This window comes from Montipora capricornis, chromosome 14 (assembly GCF_036669925.1).
Source record: "Montipora capricornis isolate CH-2021 chromosome 14, ASM3666992v2, whole genome shotgun sequence".
In the NCBI taxonomy this organism is placed as follows: Eukaryota; Metazoa; Cnidaria; class Anthozoa; order Scleractinia; family Acroporidae; genus Montipora; species Montipora capricornis.
In genome coordinates this window covers 3,755,853-3,775,852 of record NC_090896.1, presented here as the reverse complement: position 1 = coordinate 3,775,852, position 20,000 = coordinate 3,755,853, and the positions used below count along the sequence as shown (strand labels likewise).

The 20,000-nt window shown below is 40.3% G+C and overlaps 2 protein-coding genes across 2 annotated transcripts in view; one reads left to right on the top strand and one right to left on the bottom strand.

Annotated features, from left to right (window-relative positions):
* The window catches only part of LOC138032902 (proton-coupled zinc antiporter SLC30A2-like), an 18,030-nt gene extending 11,913 nt beyond the window's left edge, over positions 1 to 6,117 (bottom strand). The window contains exons 1-2 of the mRNA XM_068880614.1: positions 5,972 to 6,117; positions 3,283 to 3,429 (exon numbers count right to left, since the gene is read on the bottom strand). Coding sequence (XP_068736715.1) covers positions 3,283 to 3,429; positions 5,972 to 6,056 — 232 coding nt within the window. The 5' untranslated portion in view covers positions 6,057 to 6,117. The remainder of the gene's footprint in view (positions 1 to 3,282; positions 3,430 to 5,971) is intronic.
* An 8,202-nt stretch (positions 6,118 to 14,319) lies between these two features.
* The window catches only part of LOC138032482 (lens fiber major intrinsic protein-like), a 7,640-nt gene continuing 1,959 nt past the window's right edge, over positions 14,320 to 20,000 (top strand). The window contains exons 1-4 of the mRNA XM_068880185.1: positions 14,320 to 14,429; positions 15,207 to 15,503; positions 16,311 to 16,552; positions 17,601 to 17,681. Coding sequence (XP_068736286.1) covers positions 14,372 to 14,429; positions 15,207 to 15,503; positions 16,311 to 16,552; positions 17,601 to 17,681 — 678 coding nt within the window. The 5' untranslated portion in view covers positions 14,320 to 14,371. The remainder of the gene's footprint in view (positions 14,430 to 15,206; positions 15,504 to 16,310; positions 16,553 to 17,600; positions 17,682 to 20,000) is intronic.

The following is a 20,000-nucleotide window of genomic DNA, read 5'->3' as shown; positions in this document are numbered from 1 at the left end:
AATAATGCGTGCTGCACCATTCTTTTTTAACCAATGATATTGTTGTTTTGCGGCGCTCTCGTTGACGACCGTAGCCTGCGGACAGGCTCCCGGTTGGGTTTAGGGCTAGTTAGCCGAGTTTAGTCTAGGGCGAATGGGACGAGCCGAGAGCGGTCTTCACGCTTTTCGCCCGCCGAATTTTTTTTCGCCCTCGCTGGGAGCCTGTTCGCAGGCTATGACGACCGCGTCGTAGATTTTAAAGTTCCTATTGGTAGTGTTTTCACCAGCGGTTTTTAAGGTCGCTTCGCGAGTGACAACCGGAAATCGCGTGAAAACAGTTGCTTTTCCAACTCGCTTAAAGTTAAGCGAGTCGCTAAATTTCAATGGAATTCTATTTGAATTTAAGCCACCAAACCAGGTAGCTTAAGCGAGTTGGCAATTACTTTCGGCTAATGAGGAGTCGTTTGCGACTATTCAAATCGACGATACAACAGGAGTGCTCTTTTTGTTATTTTTATTATATTGTATTGGCACGTGCTCTCTCCTCATTTAATGTTACCCGTGAAAACACGTATCATTTTTAAGTTGCTTAACGAAGTCTGTAAACAAACCATGTTCAGGAATGTTAAGCGAGACAACGGCTGTCGTGAAAACACAGCCGATGTTGTTGTTGTGTGGCGTTTTCGTTGACGATCGTGTCGTAGATCTTAAAGTCCCTATTGTTAATTAGAATAGAAATATTAATAATCTTGCTGCACGTGCAGCACGCGCATTTTAGTACATTGCTTTGTCAAACTCTGCGAAACAACAACGTGAGATTACCACATTTAAGGATTTGACAGCAACGTGAACACCCATGGCCAACGGTAAGTCTTTTGTTCATTATTTTTACTTTAAAAGCGTTCACCCCACTCCATTTATAGGATACTTCGCTCATGCATGTAAAGATGGAATAATCGCGTAATTCTTTAAATGGCGCAAAGTTACATTTTGAAGTGCCGTTCTCTGCTGTAGCTTTCGTCGTTTCTTATGTCCTCATCAAATGATCCTGGTTGACCGGGCTGGCTCGGTTATCGGGATATGAAATTGGATTCTGTTCACATAGTGACTTTCAGCACGGTTTCCGAGATAAAAAATGGCAGTGAAGCAACCATTCAGGCGTGAAATCTAAGGACCAAGCCTGGGCGACCATATTCCTCGATTTTCTTCAGGTTGTTTAAGCAACCTCAAATTTTTGTTGACTTCACGTTAACTAGCATATAGAACAATTTCGAGCTTCATCATCGAAGAAAAGATAAGTAAAAACTCGCATGAAGTGTTCGTATGTCAAAATTTTCAGCTCGCTTACGGAGATCCCTGTTGGAAAAACCGAGATCTAGGCAACTGGGCCAGACCGCCCTCTCATATGAACACATCGAAATTTTTACAAGGTATTTAGAGGTGAGGCGAGATCTCGGAAACCGGGCCATCCCGGCCAACCAAGCACATTTGAAGAGGCCATGTAACCCCCTAATATTTAGTGTACAGCGGGCTTTGATGATCCTTGCACAAAAGGTGCATGATTGTCGATGATAGTTTGACAATCTCGACCCCAGAGCCCTTCTTTTGACTAAGGGAGAGAGGAGCTCTGGGGAACCCTAAAACAAAGTGTCTTCTCATTGGTTTTCGTGAAAAACAATCAAGAGCGTCTCTAATTGGTGCATTCATGTTAGCACGAGGAGTGAGCAGTCGCCGTAAGGTTCAAATAGCCAATTTTTGGCTATAAGAACCCTACGGCGCATATTCTCCTATGTAGAGTTCCCCAGAGCGTTGGGTCGATCCGAGGCTTTGGTGACAAGAATGAATTTGAGAGCTTGTTTTGCCCATACCTTATCAATGATAATTCGAATGGTCAAACGAGTTAAAGAATTTTGCATGATGAAGACGAAAGTTTAGGTGAATTACGCAAGCGCGTCGGGTGGTGCGGTGGACAAAACAATGACCCCCAGTCCATGAACTACACTAAAAATACTTAGCGGCTTCGACCTTTTTGGGGAAAGTGTTCGTAATGCTATTACGAGATGATTAGCGCCAGACGTAATGTAGTGTATCTTAGAACCAATGAGTTCAACTCAAAAGTTGCAGAAGTCGTCTCAGAGACTGGGATTGAGTTTTACTACTAACTTTGAGCGCAAATATTTCAACCACGTCTCTCCCTCAATTGAAGGAATATTCTTAATTGTCAATTTGCTCCAACTGAAGTATTATCGTCCGATCATGGGAAATGAACAATTACTATTTTTTTTAAAATAGTCGAACTGTCTCTAATGTCTGGATTCTCAGGACTCGAACCTGGAAACGTTTAATTAAGTCTGTTTACGAGGCAAGTGGCCCATCAGATCCGGAGCTTATCCCGGTTTCTGTGGCATGAAGCGACTAGGTATATATTTTACTCCCCCTGGATGGGATGCCCGTCCATCGCAGGGTTACCCCCAGCATTTCGCCGGCACCCATTTACACACCTGGGTGGAGAGAGGCACCGTGAGAGTAAAGTGTCTTGCCCAAGAACATAACACAATGTCCCCGGCCAGGACCCGAACCCGGACCGACAGAGAGAGAAAGTTGCTTAGTCTAGCCTTTGGGACATGTTAACTTCAGTTAAGTTACTTTTAGATGTCACGAAAGCGGAAGTCTGTTTTCCGAGATTTCCGCGAAGTCAAAAGAATTCAAAATTGTATTCCGAGCGGAAATCCGGTTTGTTGACGAAAACGAGTTTCAGAAGTAAGGTAATTGGTACATTTTGCCCCAAAACCCGAAGTGGGAGAGTTTTCACAATTTCTTTGAATTTAAAGGCTTATTGGATGAAGAATACAACTCCGAAAGCCATAATGAATACACCTTATTCCAAAATGGCCGTATTCTTTTGTTTTTATTCAAATTAGACCTTGATGCCTCGTTCAAGGCAAAATATTCTTTTGAATTTTCAGCTGAAGAACGAGGCATCAAGGGCTAATTTGAATAAAAACAAAAGAATATTTAAATGACGGCCATTTTGGAATAAGGTCTATATCCAACGGCCGGCATTACACAATGCCAGATAGTTTTTTATGACGTCATGCTTAATAGTCGCGGACGTCCGGGGAAACAGATTTCCGGTCTAAAAATAACTTCACATATCCCGGCCAACTCGCCTACACTCACTCCCTCTTCCTCATTTTCTCTTGGGTATCATACTACCTTAATTAAATTAAGCAAGGATGCAATGATAAAGGGCTCCTCAAACGTAGAATCCTTTTATGTTCGAAAAAAGTACCTTAAGAATACCTGCTCGATGCCAACCGAAGGAGAGAGTTGTAGTGGCGGGTTTGGTCGCCATCCACAGCGCAAACAGGGAGATCAGAAAACCCGCGAAATCCGACAGCAAATGAGCAGCGTCTGTCATGATAGCGAGGCTGTTAGCAATATATCCACCTAAAAGTAGAGTAGTAAGAGAGATATTGCATCATTGTTTTCCCAATGAGCGTTATAATGATAAACTTCATATAAGTGTCAAATACTTTAGCGCTGGGGCACTACATTTTGGGAATACTGCACATTGAAATCGATTTAATTTAACTTAAATCAAATCAAATCAAATGTTGGTTTTTGAGGATAGAGGAAAACCGCATTACCAGGGAAAAAACCTCTCAGAGTAGAGTAGAGAACCAATAAACTCTAAAAATAACTTTTGCAAAATTCACATATCCCGGCCAACTCCTTAACTTGGTGGGAAGCGAGTGCCACGACTCCAGTCCTTGTCCTTTTATTATAAGTCCAAACATGAAATTAAAAAGACAAAAACATGACCTCCTCAATTTTGACTTCATCATTGCTCGTAACTTCGTAGCCGTGACTCAAATTTGCCAGCGTTTTGCTTGGTTTTCACTAGCGACGCAAGCACGAGAGATTTGTGTCAAGTGAAAAGAAACCATAAGGGCCTAGACAAGCGGGAAATGTTTGGCGTTTAAACAACATTAAAGACTTAATGACTGGTCCCCAGGGAAACAGTTCATTTTGTTTCCCGAGAATCTCAATGTTTCCCCGAGGCGCAGCCGAGGAAAACATTGAAATTCGAGGGAAACAGACTGAACTGTTCCCCGTGCTGACCAGTCATTAAGTGATTTGTTACATAGCACAAAAAGAAAAACGTGGAATGGCAACAACAGCGGTGGTCATCGGTCAACATTAGGGAGCTTACGAAACGACGACGCCGACGGCAACGACGACGCTACAAAACAATAGGTTTAGTGAGCAAAAACAATGGCTCTGCACGCTCTGCACGTGCGTTTTACATTTTGGTAAATTTCTTCCGGCCGTAATCTCCTAAATGACGACGTGAAATGACCAAATTCAAGGTTCTGTGGAGGACGTTAGCACATGACGATGAATTTTCAGTTCTCTCTCTACGCTTCCAACTCACTCATACCAGTTTAATTCCTCGGCAGTTACTACACATTTTTAACGCGAAACGACATGAAATAGTTTCTTAGTGATATGAATAACGCGAACTCGTATTTTTAAATGAAGTCCTCGTAGCCGTCGTCGTCCTCGTTTCGTAAGCTCCCTAATCGCGGGTAAAAGTACACTGTTACCCTCTGACGTCATAGGTTTTGCAATTTTGTTCGCTCAGAGACTTTTGGCGGGAAACAGTTTTATTGTTAGAGGTCATGTGACCTCGAAGTAACCAATAAGAGCGCCCGCTGTTGGGGGAAAAATTCGGCTATATAACAACAAACATTTTTTAGTGAACAACCATTTTACCGTTTGACCACCTTGTTTGTTGCTTTTTGATCGTGTTTGGTCGTGTTTGATAGAATTTGAAGGCCATCAAACATTCCATCAAACGACTTAAAACATTTCTTTTGTTTTCGTGTTTAATGGGCGAACTTTTGTTCGTTTGGCCAGCCATATCAAACATTTTTGGCGCGTGCGGACCACGCTCGCTCAGCCACTTGTGTCCACGTGTTGTTTACGTACTTGTGACCCGTACTTCTTTGCTTATGAAGTTTGATCTGCCTCATTCTTTTTCTACATTTGTACTCCCGTTCATATAAGTTTCATTTCAGTATAGATACGTAAGCCTGGTTTTCACTAGGAACGCAACCACAAAGCGCAAATATACTTAGACGCAAGAACAAGAGTTTCTCTTTTACCGTGAAAACAGTTTTCCTTTTCCTTGTGCTTGCCCTAATGCTTGAGTTCGCTTGCGTTGTGTGAAAACGGGACGTAACGCAAGCTGTGATGTTCGTCCAATGAACAAGGGAACAAGGAATCCCTCCCCCTCCCCCTTCCTGGGTGGGCCTCACTAATCTAGTCGGATAGATTATTCTCTGATAGCAAAAATATTACAATAGGACTAAACCTTTTCCGTTAATGAAGTGGCCCCCATGACAACTAGAATCGTCTGGCGTTATAAATAGCCGACAATATTTAAGTACCACTCTTAGGACTGTGCACAGCTCGATTTACTTCCTCTCTGTGCTTTTGTAAATACCAAATGTTCTCAGAACATTTATATGAGAGCAGAATTTGATTAAATCGTTCACGAAGGACTGCATGCAGTTCGTAGATGACATTAATTGACGTTTTGACTATCCGAAGCAGAAATTAGTTCGCTGTAGCCATCATAAATTCACATACAAATGTTTTCCAAACTGTAGCCATTTGCTGTTACCAGTTCTAAAATATTTGATAACATTATACTGTTATTTGTCATTAACAGAGTGACTTATCCTCACATTGAAGGGGGAAAATATTCCTTTTCCAGAGAAAATGACAATAATGAAACTTCAAGAGATTTTCCAATTGAGTGGCCTAAAACAATTGTTTCTTCTGGCGTGCATCCCATTCGTTTCTACTGTATTTGAAATAACAGAGTCGACAATGACCTGACATTAATTAAGGGGTTGTAACTTATGATCGGTGGTTGAAATAGTAGATCTCCTTATTTTTCAGTAAATTACAATTGACTTACCTACAAATTCGAGTATCATAAAAAATAGACAAAAACAGCTAGCGACTCTTAGTCTTCTGGCCGCTCCCTCCTTTGCTTTCTTCATATTTTCATCTTACAAGACAGTGATCCCGAGGTAATCTTCGAGTGAAACCTGTTCTGGCACCTGCTAAAATCGCTGCACAAGTTGCTGAACTTTTCTTCCCGGAGGCGAAGCGGTTCTCAAAAGTTCCAAAAATATATGATAAACGAAAAACTAAAAAAATTGGGAGAACGAATTTTTAACTGTTTTGATTTTAATTAAGATTTTCACACTTATTGTTTTGAGGAACATTGTTCCAGGAATATTTTGCACCCACACCCTCCCCCTCAGTAACGGAGCTTCAACAACGCCGACCTCAACTGCAACGGCGCTTCTTGCACGCTGTTTATTTCTTTCAGCCACTCTGCGCGTACTGTTTAAGTTTTTGTGGATTTCTTTGCAAAAAGCGGGGACTTTAAGCGGCGTTACACCGGAAAACTTTCAACGTTTTTCGCAAGGAAAATCGACGGCGATCTTACACAAATCGACTTTCCACTGAAATATTCGTCATTCTGTGTTCCGCAAGTTTTTGAATCCAAATCAGTCGAAAGACTTTGAACAGACTGCAAATTCGAAAGCCTGGTTTTCACTAGCGACGCAAGCACAATCGCTAGCATAAGCTTATTTCGCCGTGAAAACGGGGTTGACGCAGACGCAAACATAAGCACGCATAAGCATGCTTATGCTTGGGTTGGCTTGCGTTGTGTGAAAATGAAACACAGCGTAAAGCCCTGGTCAAAACTTCACATGCAACATTGTTGGATGTAAATGTTGAGGTAGTGGCGAAACACTATCCAACATTGCTTGAGGTACTGACTCAAGTTCAATTCACATTGGTGCTAAATTTGAAAATATGGCGCTAACACTCAAATGAAAACCGCTCGTAGCGTTTATGCTACTGGAGATGTCGGAGGACGGAAATGACGGATTCAAACAAGGAAAAACCAAAGAATGGTTGAAAGAACGAGTAGAATACTGTATGTTTACTGCAAGATACATCCGCGTTTAGGGGAACATGAGAATGAGCCCGTATCAATGTGCAGAAATTTAAAACGCTATTGAACCAGACATTTCCAAACAGAGCGATCATGATTAAGAGAGCTAAAACTGCATGTTCCACCCAGACATGGACTTGATTCATACTCGCTGATCAAGGTTATTGGCTGTTAATGAACAACCACGACGTCCCACCGGTCCTTGTCCGCCATCTTTGTTGAAAATGAGGCCAGAATCCTAGGCTTAGAAATGAGATAGCGATTCGTAAGTGGCTAGCAGCGCGAACGTGTCTCGATTCAGGACATAACTTTGTTGGAAGAGCGGCTAAACACTGCAACATTGCTGCGTCGAGCAGAATTGTTGTGCGTAATGTTTGATCAAAAGCAAACTCTATCCAACACTTGATTCACCCAAATTGTTGGGACGAACATCTTCAGCACTAACTTAAAAGTAAAGACAAGATACTATAAATCATGGAGAATATTGAAATATGGCCTGTGGGCATAGCAATCAAGTAAAGATTAACAATTATAAAATAATTAGGATAGTACGGGCACTCTCATTGGTCAATAGCTGTGTTTAGATGAGAGTGTGGAAACACGGCTGAGACATCTCACGAATTTTGATTGGTTATGTATTGTCAGACGCGCGTTTTGATTGGCTGGTAGGAAATATGGACGTGTATCAAGAAAATCTTTTTCAATCAAGAAGTAAAAAAAACCCAGTATTTCCCTTCATTTGTTGAATTATCTTTGAGGAATATTTTATGAAAGCAATAGAGGACTTTTCCCCCGTGTTTTCATATCCTCATCTAAACACTCGGGGGAGTTTTGGAAAAATTCTCGACAGTTATGCAAACCCTTGACTGCGTCTCGGGTTTGCATAACTGTCTCGAATTCTCCTAACTCCCCTTTGTGTTTAGATGAGGCTATGGAAACACGGAAAAATTAAATTTAAATTTTAAATTTTTTAAACTGGTTTAAAATTTGTAGAACTTAAAACACTGCCCATTTTAGCGTATTTGGATACCTTTGTGATTAATTTTATGGAGTATATATAAAATAAACTAGAGAAATCATTTTAAGATTATTATGACGGATTGTTGTCTCTGATGCTATCAAAAACAGTAATAATTATTTAGTGCAGTTGAACAATAATTTTTAGTGTTTAGGATTAAATGCTGAGCTTAATGATTAGGGTTAAGCATTTATTTTATAATTGGAATTGTTCACGCTTTCACGTAAAGTTAGGGACGCTACCAGCATTTTAGTAATTACGGTTAAGCTCCCAATTAGGTTTGTGCACTTATCTAAAATGGTTAGCATTTCAGGAGGTGTATAACAGCTGCAGACTGCCTACGAATAGCGCTGATAAACAGTATTTAAGTTTATAAAGCACCCATTTCAAAACGGTTAGCTTTTACTGCGAGTTGGGGTTACTTTGCGGTCAGCGCACCGTCGGCTTCCTGGGAGAATATTCTCTAGAGAGTAAAGGAACTTCCGACGTTAAAAAAGGTGTACTACATTTACCTTACCTTTACCTAAAAGGAAATTACTCATTTTGCAGAATGGTCTGCTTACAAGCTGAATGTAAAGGAAATTTCTTTGAAATAATCGTCTTCTCCCAACTTGGCCACTATTCGAGTATAATTGTTTTCAATCTCAGTTGTTTTTTCGTAAGAGCCTATTGGGGTGCAAGGGTTACATTGTACCATCAAGTCGATCTCTATCAAAGAGAGGAATGTTAGAGATGCCATTGGTTGTTGTGCATTGTCTGTGCATGGAATGGGTGTGTTGACAATTTTCTGGCGGATTTCTGCATAATTTCTTGAATCCACGTTTCCATAATCTGCTGTTCTCTGTGAGAAATTCGACTGTGTGCTTGGGACAAGACTTGAAACAGTTCCCGTTTTGGAACTGCTTTATTGTTTTTTCCTGTGAAGAGTTTGCCGTTGCTGTAAACCCATTTTCGTCGAGTTATTATCTGTTGTTCCATTTTCTTGATTCTTTCGGCTTTGATCGATCTTTGTTTTCTGAAAGGCGGAGTTGCTTCTCGGTTTTTGTCTTTTAAGAAATGTTTGTCCTTGTTGTCTTTAGGTGGCCTTTCAATTCCTCTATTTCTCTATAGAAATCGATTTCATTTACGCATTTGCTTTGGCGTCACTCTGCCATATGTGGCCCTGGTATCATATTGCACATTTGTGTAGAAATCAAACTTTTGACCGAAAGTGGCCTGGGGTGAATAATAAAATATTTATTTATAAATTATTCAAAGAAATTTGCGCGGCGTGGTCAAATGGATTAAGTAGAAGGCAGCGTGGCGTGGTCAAATGGATTAAGTAGAAGGCAGCAGATCTAGAGGTAGAGAGTTCAAGACCAACTTCTCATTGTGGTGAGTAGTAGTTTTGAGAAATATGAAATGTTGTGTAGAGGGGTGGGAATAAGAGGGGTTAGAGGTGTGCAGGAACGGTGGGGTAGGATAAAGGTACTAGGGAACATCAGGGAGGGATGGGTGTGTAGAAGGAAGGAAAAAATGTCTACTTCTTTTCAACCCCCCCCCCCCCCTCAAAAAAAAAACAAGCCCCTGTTTTTTTAACTACACCCCCAAAAAAGGAAAATCCCTTTTTTAGACAGTAGATTAAAAAAAAAACAGTTAAAAAAATTTAAACTGGTTTGAAAAAAAATGAACCGGTTTGAAAAAAATTTCAAACCAAAAACAAAATTAAACCGCAACATGTATATCTCGGAGAGCGTTGGAAGCCTTTTGCGGCCTTTTGAAGTAACAGCCAGCATCCCGACCTGTATAATTTCCCATATCATTGTTAGCATCTCTAACTTTGTGTTCAATTTTTTTAGCAAATGCAACTATTGTAGCAGCTATTGAATTTTCCTTAGCACTTGCGTCTAATATTCATATGAAGTCGTCAAGTCCATACTAGGGACCTTTCGATCTACGACGGCGACGTCGACGAAAACGTCACCTCAAAATAGAACTTTGCTTTAGTAAAAGTCTTTCGCGATTATTCCATCTCGTTCACGTCGTACAATGTGGGCGAAGTATCCTAAAAATAAATTTTGCACCAGCGGTTTCAGAGTGAAAATAGAGAATGAAAGATTCTCTGTTGCATGCTCACGTTGTCGTCAACACCTAAAATTTAGTGATTTCACGTCGTCGTCACGCAGCGAGCCGCAAAAATATGAGCTAAAATCCGTGCTGCACGTGCAGCACGATTATTTATGCTCTTTTAACCAATGATATCATTGTTTTGTGGCGTTTTCGTCGACGTCGTAGATCTTAAGCTCCCTAATGAAGTCCAGGATTTCTAACTATTTCCAACAATAAGGTAAGGGAAAAGGTTAGCGTTATTTTTAGCATTGGGTAAATGCATTTGTTTATTGTTATTTGAGGAGCAGTATTTGGGGGACACTTTGTCACGTTAATTGTTTGTATTCCGAGACACGAGTGATGTTGAAGTTGGGAGAAAGAGCCAGGGGACACTTCGTGACGCTTATTGAAATCCGCGTGCATCTAATTAGGGGCCGGTTCAACCTTAAGGGTAGGTACGTCATGTATGGGGAATTATTATGTACCCAATACATAGGTATGCATAAATGTGTATAGCCCTGTATGTCTGTGTACAGCTCTGTATAGCTGTATATAGCTTTGTATAGCTGTGTATAACCCTTTATAGCTGTGTTTAGCTGTGTATGATTACGCTGTGTACCTCTGGGAGACAATATGTATGTAATGATATAATATGTTCAAAAATAAGACACAAACAGCAGTGATAAACATATTGAACTTTTTCATTTTGATAATGACTTGACGTTTCGTATGTGCTCTACATACATTTTCAAAAGTAACCGTTGAAATTTAAAACAGCTATTTATATATAACAAATCGGATGAGGGGACTGGAACCTAGATTAAGCAAATACTTAACAGTAAAATATATAATAATAATAATTATAATAATAATAAAAACAGAAAAGATTAATAAAGCATCAGCTTTTCACTTCCGACGTTGACGTTGAAAGCTGGCTCAAGTTCTTGAATAAAGAAGGTCTCTTTTATTTTACAATGATAGTCAGTTTTGCCCTTCGCTAAAATATCAAAATGATCCCACTTGATGTTATGTCCAGTGGCCTTGACGTGGTCAGCAATGGCTGAAGTATTGTCATTTTTAGCTAGGGCCTTAAAATGTTCGGTTTTTCTATCGTGAAGCCGCCGTTTAGTTTTACCGATGTAAAAACCATTACAATCCCAACAATTTGCTCTGTAAATAACTCTGGATTGTTGTGAACGATTAATACGGTCCTTGTAAGGAAAGAAAGATTTTATACATCGAGTGCTCTGAAAAACAATCTTAAGGTTAACACAAGAGTAGAATTTGTACACACAAGATTTCAGGCGTTTAGCGACTTGGTTGCTTTGCAAACCTAAGTAGGGAAGAAGGATAACAATATCTTTCTTAGGAACTGTAGACACTGGATCGCTATGCTGATGTTGTCTGTTTTTGTTCAAAACATCGTTGATATGATAGTTGATTATGCCTTGTGGGTAGCCGTTCTGAAGAAGGAGTTTTCGAAGATCAATGAGGGCAGATTGTAGCAAGGAACCAGATGAACAAAGACGGTAGTAGCGATAAGTGAGGGAGCGGATGAGGTTTATTTTGTATTTTCGTGGAGTGAAGGAATCCCATTTCGTGCAACTTTTTACAAAGTCTTACCGAGTGGATCTTCTCCTGGCGTTTTATATGGCCTTCCTAAAGTTCATAAGACTGGTTGTCCTTTCCGCCCTATTGTTTCATCGGTTAACACCTATAACTACAATCTTGCTTCTTACCTTGTTTCTATACTTCAGCCTATCTCGACCAACCATTACACTGTCAAAGACTCTTTCAGCTTCGCGGATTGGGCTAAAAAGTACAAGCATAAGAATGGAATAATGTGTTCTTTGGATGTCTCCTCCCTATTTACAAATGTGCCACTCGAGGAAACACTAAACATTTGTCTAGACAAATTGTATTCTCTTGCTGATCCTCCGGCTTTACCCAGGGATGTTTTACGCAAGCTATTGGAATTTGCCACCAAGAAGAGCCACTTTCTTTTTGATGGTAAATACTGCGACCAAATCGATGGTGTTGCCATGGGTTCACCATTGGGCCCTGTCTTAGCCAACATTTTTATGTGTGCTTTTGAAGAAAAGTGGTTGCTGAACGCCAAAGTTAGTCCTTTATTTTGGAATCGTTACGTTGATGACACATTCACCATGTTCCACAACAAAGAGAGTGCAAATGACTTTTTGCACTATTTGAACGGCTGTCATCGCAATATTAAATTCACCATTGAATTTGAACATAACAATGCAATTCCGTTTTTGGACATTCTTGTCACACGTAATCAAAACAACGCTTTCACGACATCCATCTACCGAAAGAAAACTTTCACAGGTCTCTACACGAAATGGGATTCCTTCACTCCACGAAAATACAAAATAAACCTCATCCGCTCCCTCACTTATCGCTACTACCGTCTTTGTTCATCTGGTTCCTTGCTACAATCTGCCCTCATTGATCTTCGAAAACTCCTTCTTCAGAACGGCTACCCACAAGGCATAATCAACTATCATATCAACGATGTTTTGAACAAAAACAGACAACATCAGCATAGCGACCCAGTGTCTACAGTTCCTAAGAAAGATATTGTTATCCTACTTCCCTACTTAGGTTTGCAAAGCAACCAAGTCGCTAAACGCCTGAAATCTTGTGTGTACAAATTCTACTCTTGTGTTAACCTTAAGATTGTTTTTCAGAGCACTCGATGTATAAAATCTTTCTTTCCTTACAAGGACCGTATTAATCGTTCACAACAATCCAGAGTTATTTACAGAGCAAATTGTTGGGATTGTAATGGTTTTTACATCGGTAAAACTAAACGGCGGCTTCACGATAGAAAAACCGAACATTTTAAGGCCCTAGCTAAAAATGACAATACTTCAGCCATTGCTGACCACGTCAAGGCCACTGGACATAACATCAAGTGGGATCATTTTGATATTTTAGCGAAGGGCAAAACTGACTATCATTGTAAAATAAAAGAGACCTTCTTTATTCAAGAACTTGAGCCAGCTTTCAACGTCAACGTCGGAAGTGAAAAGCTGATGCTTTATTAATCTTTTCTGTTTTTATTATTATTATAATGATTATTATTATATATTTTACTGTTAAGTATTTGCTTAATCTAGGTTCCAGTCCCCTCATCCGATTTGTTATATATAAATAGCTGTTTTAAATTTTAACGGTTACTTTTGAAAATGTATGTAGAGCACATACGAAACGTCAAGTCATTATCAAAATGAAAAAGTTCAATATGTTTATCACTGCTGTTTGTGTCTTATTTTTGATCAAACTACGATGGCCCAAGAACAAAAGTATTTACGATATAATATGTATTGGGTACATAATAATTCCCCATACATGACGTACCTACGACCTTAAGCGCGATTTCCGCTGCTCCCGGAGCGCGGCCTCGTTTCCAGAAAAGCGCCTGGAAATCGAGCCTAGTTCAACCTCAGAAGGTCTCCACTTTAGGAAAGGCGAACTTATGGGTCCCTTCTTGCTTAAGGTGGGGGTACACGTGAGTTTGAATGGCATTTTAAGAGGTTTAAAGAAGGGAAAAAAGAAAGAAAAATATTTTTGGAACACCAACAGACAGTTGCCCCCCAACCCAAGAGCACACCAAGGTTGGTAGGGGACTGTTTGGGTGTCCATATATCAATTTTTAACTTTAATTCTAATTTTTAAACTACATCAAATCTGAACTATTCCTATTACTTTGTAATTTTTTTGTAATTTTAACCTGCTTCTCCAAATTTTATTACTCTTTTTGAGAAAAACTATCTCCTCCCAAATATACCTAAAAGTCACCAAAAAATTTACAAAACACCCCAAAACATTGATTTTTGTTATGAGCATGGGGTTTTTGTATTGCATGAAACGCGAACGAGATATTTCCATCAAACCGATTTTAAGCGGCGTGAAAACGACTTTCAGGTCTACCCCCGCCTTAAGTAATTTTCTTTTGCGCAATATTAGTTCAATTTGTTTCCTTGCTTCTTGAATTTTTAAAACACTGTGCCTTGTCGGCCTTTTGTCCCCTTTCTAAATACTCTTGGAGACAACATCGCTTGCTTAAGAAATGCACAAAACTAGGCCTGTCATTGGCTGATTTACGGGAAGAATCTGAAATACTAGAAACGCACGTCAAATACTTTGTTTTTCTATCTATTGTACTGTTTGATTTGCCATGAAGTGGAATCTTCCATACAAATAGCAGAATCACCATGATACGCACTGAACCAAATGACAAGGAAATGGCACGGAGATTTCGCCTACCTCGAGGTAAATTATTCTTTCTTAACATTATTCCTTAGTGAACTGTCTGCGCGCTTTATTAAAAGACTTTAAGATGGAACATTATTGAAGATTAACTGACGTTATGTTTCTGTCGGCTTCCATTGCTAAAATCGACGTTGAAATAAGTGAGGTAATTCATACGCAAGCTGCGAGAAAATAGAGAAGTATTCACCCAAACTTTAATATTACCAACCTTTCTATCCGGCTGTCGAAATTTGAACAAAATACTATTGTCACCGAAAATCTTGTGAATTTCTAGAGTTTGCCATTCCAGGAGATAGCAATAACTGCAAGTTTTAAGTTGTCATCAATTGCTTCTATGTTTTTGGAACAATCAACTTGCTGTTATCGCCAGAGAATGAGCCTGCGTTCTTGAGACTGTTGGCTTGTAATAGAATTATTCTACTTTTTAGTTTATGGTGAAGATATGCTGCTCTGCAATTTCATAACTGTGGTCTTGCTGTTCTTAAAATTTACGAGAATTACAATTAATGATCTTCAAGTTATTTCCTGAAGTTATCAAGTAGTGATCGAATTCTACGTGCCATTCAATTAATTAGACTTTATTTTAAGAGGTAAACCTACTTGAACTTAACATGTAATAGTCGACTTCTGAGCCCTTAGCTCGAACCAAATGTTATCGATCTTCGTTCTCTGGGACATTTCCTTTAATCTTACTCCATTGAATGATATTGTGTGACCTTTTGATCGTGTTACTAATCACATGAAACTGACAGACTTATCTTGACTTTATATTTTCAGTTGGACTGTATGAGGCATTTTATGTCGATTTCTGGTTGGCCATTTTGGCCGAGTATCTTGCGACTTTGTTTTTCATGTTCGCTGTGTCTGGTTCCTCGCTTCGATGGGAAGGAGCTCCGACAATTTTCCAACAAGCTTTAGCCGCAGGGCTTTCTACAGCGTCTTCAATTCAAGCTTTTAGAGCTGTTAGTTTGCCGCTTGTGCACGGAAATCCTGCCGTTTCTGTTGCTGTGTTTATTACTGGGGATGCAGGTTTGGCTCGTATCATTTGCTCTGTCGTGGCACAAATGTTTGGAGGTGGGTAGAGAAGTACCATGTATGGTTAAATAAAGGGTAAAGAGTTTGGCTTGGTTCCAAGCCACGAGGAGTGTCATCAGATCCGTTTCCAAGCCCCTATAATTTTCACGACCTTTTGTCATCGTCGTCAACTTTGTACAACAGGGCGGTTTTCAATTGAGTGTCGAAAGTAATGAGTGAATTTCTTTTTATGATTACTTCTCTCACTGATTGATTCAAAATTCTGGTGTCACTTTTTCAACCAATCAGAAGTGGAACCAAAAGCAATCGTGGCTTTCGCGTGCACATTTTCCCTCGCTTTGTGTCGGCTACGTGCAATTACTACGAGTTTTGATTGGTTTACTGGATTGTCTCCGTCCTTTTTGATTGGCCAAAGTAATTACTTTGGTTTTGGTTTTACGACGCTCGATTGAAACTCGCTCTAACAGCAATCATCATCTTCACCGTAAAGTCTGTCTCGATTTCCCTTGAAAAAAGTGCTCAAATAATGCACAAATTTTCAAAAAAATAGAAACTATTAAATAATATTTTTCATAGCGCTCAAAATTTGCTCGAAGTTTTGAACCATTCTTTTGGACATTTTAGTGCGTATCTCATGTTTTACGAAAAATGCCCAGTGGATATTGCTGCGAGTGCCAAACTCGAAAACTCTTGAACGTAGAGAACATGTCCTTGCAGGAGAAAAAGAGACTTTTTGCAGCTTATCTTCCTCAAACGTTAAAGATCTATTATAGTAAAAGTATTTAACTGTCAAATGCCAAAACGAACCGTTTCCGCGCCCTGCTTTCTTATTTCGATCTCTCGCAGCGATAACCGGAACTGGAATCGTCATGGCAATCAGTCCCGAACACGCCCGAGGGAATCTTGGGGCGACTATTCCAGCCAAGGACGTAAGTGATATCCAGGCCTTCGGAGTGGAGTTGATTGCATCGTTTTTACTTGTATCAACTATGCTGGCATCGATTGACGCCAACAAAGAAGCTGCGCGCAAGGATTATGGGACAGCTGCGGCAATGGGCGTTGCTGTGACTCTGTGTTATCTTATCGCGGTAAGACTGAATGATTACTAGGAGGTACGCATTGTCCGAAAATATGGCTGTGGTGTGGGTCTTAATTTGTCTAGATGGATGTAGAGACTTAAAAGTAAAGGTAAATCTATTTGCTCATTGTAAAAAGGTTCTTCTGCATTTCCGTTTACACTTGAAAAATCCAGTTTTGGTGCACCGTTAAGTTTAACAAAAGCAGAAAGTCGTTTGTTCCCCACCCGAGCTGTTATAACCGTGAAGGGGCATGGGCCTATTCCCGAAATGACGTCATAAAATGCTTTGCTTTGCAAAAATTCTTTCAAAACTGGAATGCAAAATACCATGTGACGTCATCTCAGGTATCGACCCATACCTCTCACCAGCTCGGACGTGAGGCAATTCAAACGACTGCTAGCCTGCGGACAGGCTCCCGCTTTGGTTTAGGGCGAGTTAGCCGAGTGTAGTCTAGGGCGAGTGGGGTGGGATTTCATCAACTTTACGCAACACACGCAGCTTTTTTGAAGTGAAAATCCCAACCAGTTAATGTAAAATACAAGTTTATATGAGGCTGAAATTTGACTTGTTTGCATCCACGTTCTCAAAGCCAATGAAAATTCACGATCGTTTGTTTTTGTTCGGTAAGCCAATTAAATGTTTTGCATTTTTGGTTACGTTCTGTTTTTACGTTTATTTTCAAGGGCATATGAAAGTCGCTCTACTGACTGCGTTGGACAGTCGCTTTGAAAATAAAGGAGAATGCGGTGCGCGATCGTCAATTGCGCACATGACGTATCAATGCACGTATGACGTGATTCAAGATGGCGTTGAAAAAGCAGACGAACGAAAAAAACGATCACTTTATGCACAGGATACCCAAGATTAAAAATTGTGTTCTCCTAGTGTCGAACACAATAAATATGGTATAGTTAGGAGAAGTTAAAAAGGAAAACAGATCACTTCTGGTAGCTGTCTGTGGCTAAGAAGTGACCCGTGCTTAAAGCTCCCTATTATATTCAAGGCGAGGCAAACTGAAAAAGAGGTTATCTATAGTTGGTTTTGTTTTTCCTTCTAGTTACCTATCACAGGTTGTGGTGTGAATCCCGCCAGGTCTTTTGCTCCAGCAGTTTTAACAAACACTTGGACAGGACATTGGGTAAGTTTTTTTTAAGAGACCGATTAAAGAAGGATTATTTTACTCTGTGAAGTCCATAAGCTATGGTTAAAAGTCTGATCCGGGCGTCTTTCGATACTGCAAAGTTTCTCCCTTTTTTCTTTGTTTAATCAGTCATCCCTGGGTTTTCACGAATGTTATTCAAGTGGGCAACAGCGCTGAGTAAGTTACGCCTTTAACCCAGTTTCGACTGGAGAACAGTAAGAGAGCCGTGCTCGTTTGAAGTGCCTATGGCCTCATTTTTCATTTTTCCGCTGAAACGAAACTTCGTTTCAAGCAGGAAAAAAACTATACAATATGTGATCATGAGAATTGCGAGTTATTAATTAATAAACTCTCTGTGCTCGTACACCTTGTTTTTCCAGTGGAGATTTTGTCACAATACTCAAGAGAGATTCATGATCGCATGCACTCTTTGGATGAACAAGACAAAGAATTAAATTTCCTAAGCATTGTCATGTACTTTGGATCGGAAAACCAAGGTGCTGAAATTTGCCGCCATATTGGCAAACCATTCGCCTTTGTCCTCACTCGGGATATGGCGAACGAAGACATCGTTGCAAGGAAGGGTTACGTTTGCAAAAACGTATTCATTGCGGTGAAATTGACATCTGAAATTCCCACGAATCGCTCGCGTCTGGCCTTGCAGCTCAGTCGGTAGAGCCGCGGTGATCTAGCTCGAAGGTCGTGGGTTCAATTCCTACCCTGGTCAGAGTTTTTCTCTGTCCTTGTACGGGCCTAATTCCATCAGGTAAGGCTGACGCTCATATGGTTTAAGGCGGCGAAATACGAGGTACTAAAAACCCTCAACTTGGCGCGTAACATTGTTTCGTTGCAAGTTTGGGTCGATATCTCCCGTTTTTCACCTTGCATGATCAACTTGTCGCGCAACAAAAACATTTGTTGCGTGTTGAAGAAAGTTGTTGCGAAAAGTAGAGCGCGGGTCTACTCTGAGCAACAAATTTTGGCTTTGATGCTCGTTTTTCATCAAGCTTACAACTTGTCGCGCAACAAATATGCTCGGGTACTTCACAAATCAACTAATCAGCGCCCTGCATTTCTTCAATCCGCAACAAATGTTTTTGTTGCGCGTCAAGTTGATCACGCAAGGTGAAAAACGCGAAACATCGACCAAAACTTGCAACGAAACAATGTTGCGCGACAAGTTGACGGTTTGTGTATCTCGTCTTTCGCCGCCTTTAAATGAATAGCACTTCACATGATCCTCCAATAGTTACTTTGATTGAAAAAACATGTAACTTCTTAAGTTATTTTTGAATCTCCGTCACAAGCACAAAAATTGATGCTACGGCACCATTCAGGATCACGAACGGGTGTAACAAGTAGCCTGCGCAGCTGGCGGTATTTTTGGCGCGAAAGGCATATCCGCGCGGAGAATGGGGAGGGGTGCTGTGAAATACCGCTTGCCAGAAAACTTGTTTGTTGAATGCCGCCGAATTTGAATCCAATTGCGAAGAGCCAATCAGGGTAAAGCTGTAATGCGAAACCAAGTTTTAGTACTTAGGCGCAAAACTTATTAGCAGAATCCACGGAAGATGGGAAGATAGCAAACACAGATGTTAAATTGGAAAGCATTGAAAAGGTAGATATACTAAAGAAGCAAGTAAAATGAGGAAGACTGTCAAGTAAATCTGCGAATGATTGCTGTAGATTATATGCATGTAATTTGAAATTGCACTTCGGAGATTATAAAAAAGTCTTCTTTAATCGACCGAAACCTTGTTTATTTAAAATCAAGGGAAAGAATGAATAAAAACCGATCGACGGTGCAAACGAGGGAATCATCACACCTCAAGCCAAGAACTCTCAAGGGGAATGTCGATCTGCTATCTAATTAAGGTAAAGTCTGCTTCGAGCCTAGTGGCCCATCAGGCCGGCGATGGACTGGTATGCCATCCAGAGGGAAGTAGGAATACTCCAAGTCGATTCATGTTACAGTAACCGGAGATAAGAGCTATTTAATGAAACTACTCAAGTAAAAGTTCTGATCGTGAATCCTAGTGAATCCAAACTAAATCAATGGCAAACTGTTGCCATTTTAGTCATACAGAACCTGAATGTGCGAAGAGAGCTCGGAGACCCTAAATTTTTGTCTGTTTCTCGGTGTATTTAAGAGGTCGAGCCCAGACGATCTCACTGTATTCCAACAACATTTTAGTTCACGAAGCTGAGATGTGGTGTCCATAATGGATATCGTCCTTCAAAGGTGCCTGTAATGTTTCAAATTCACCAGAAAGTAAATTAAAGGTGAAAATTTCCCTTGCACTGTCGACCGCAGAA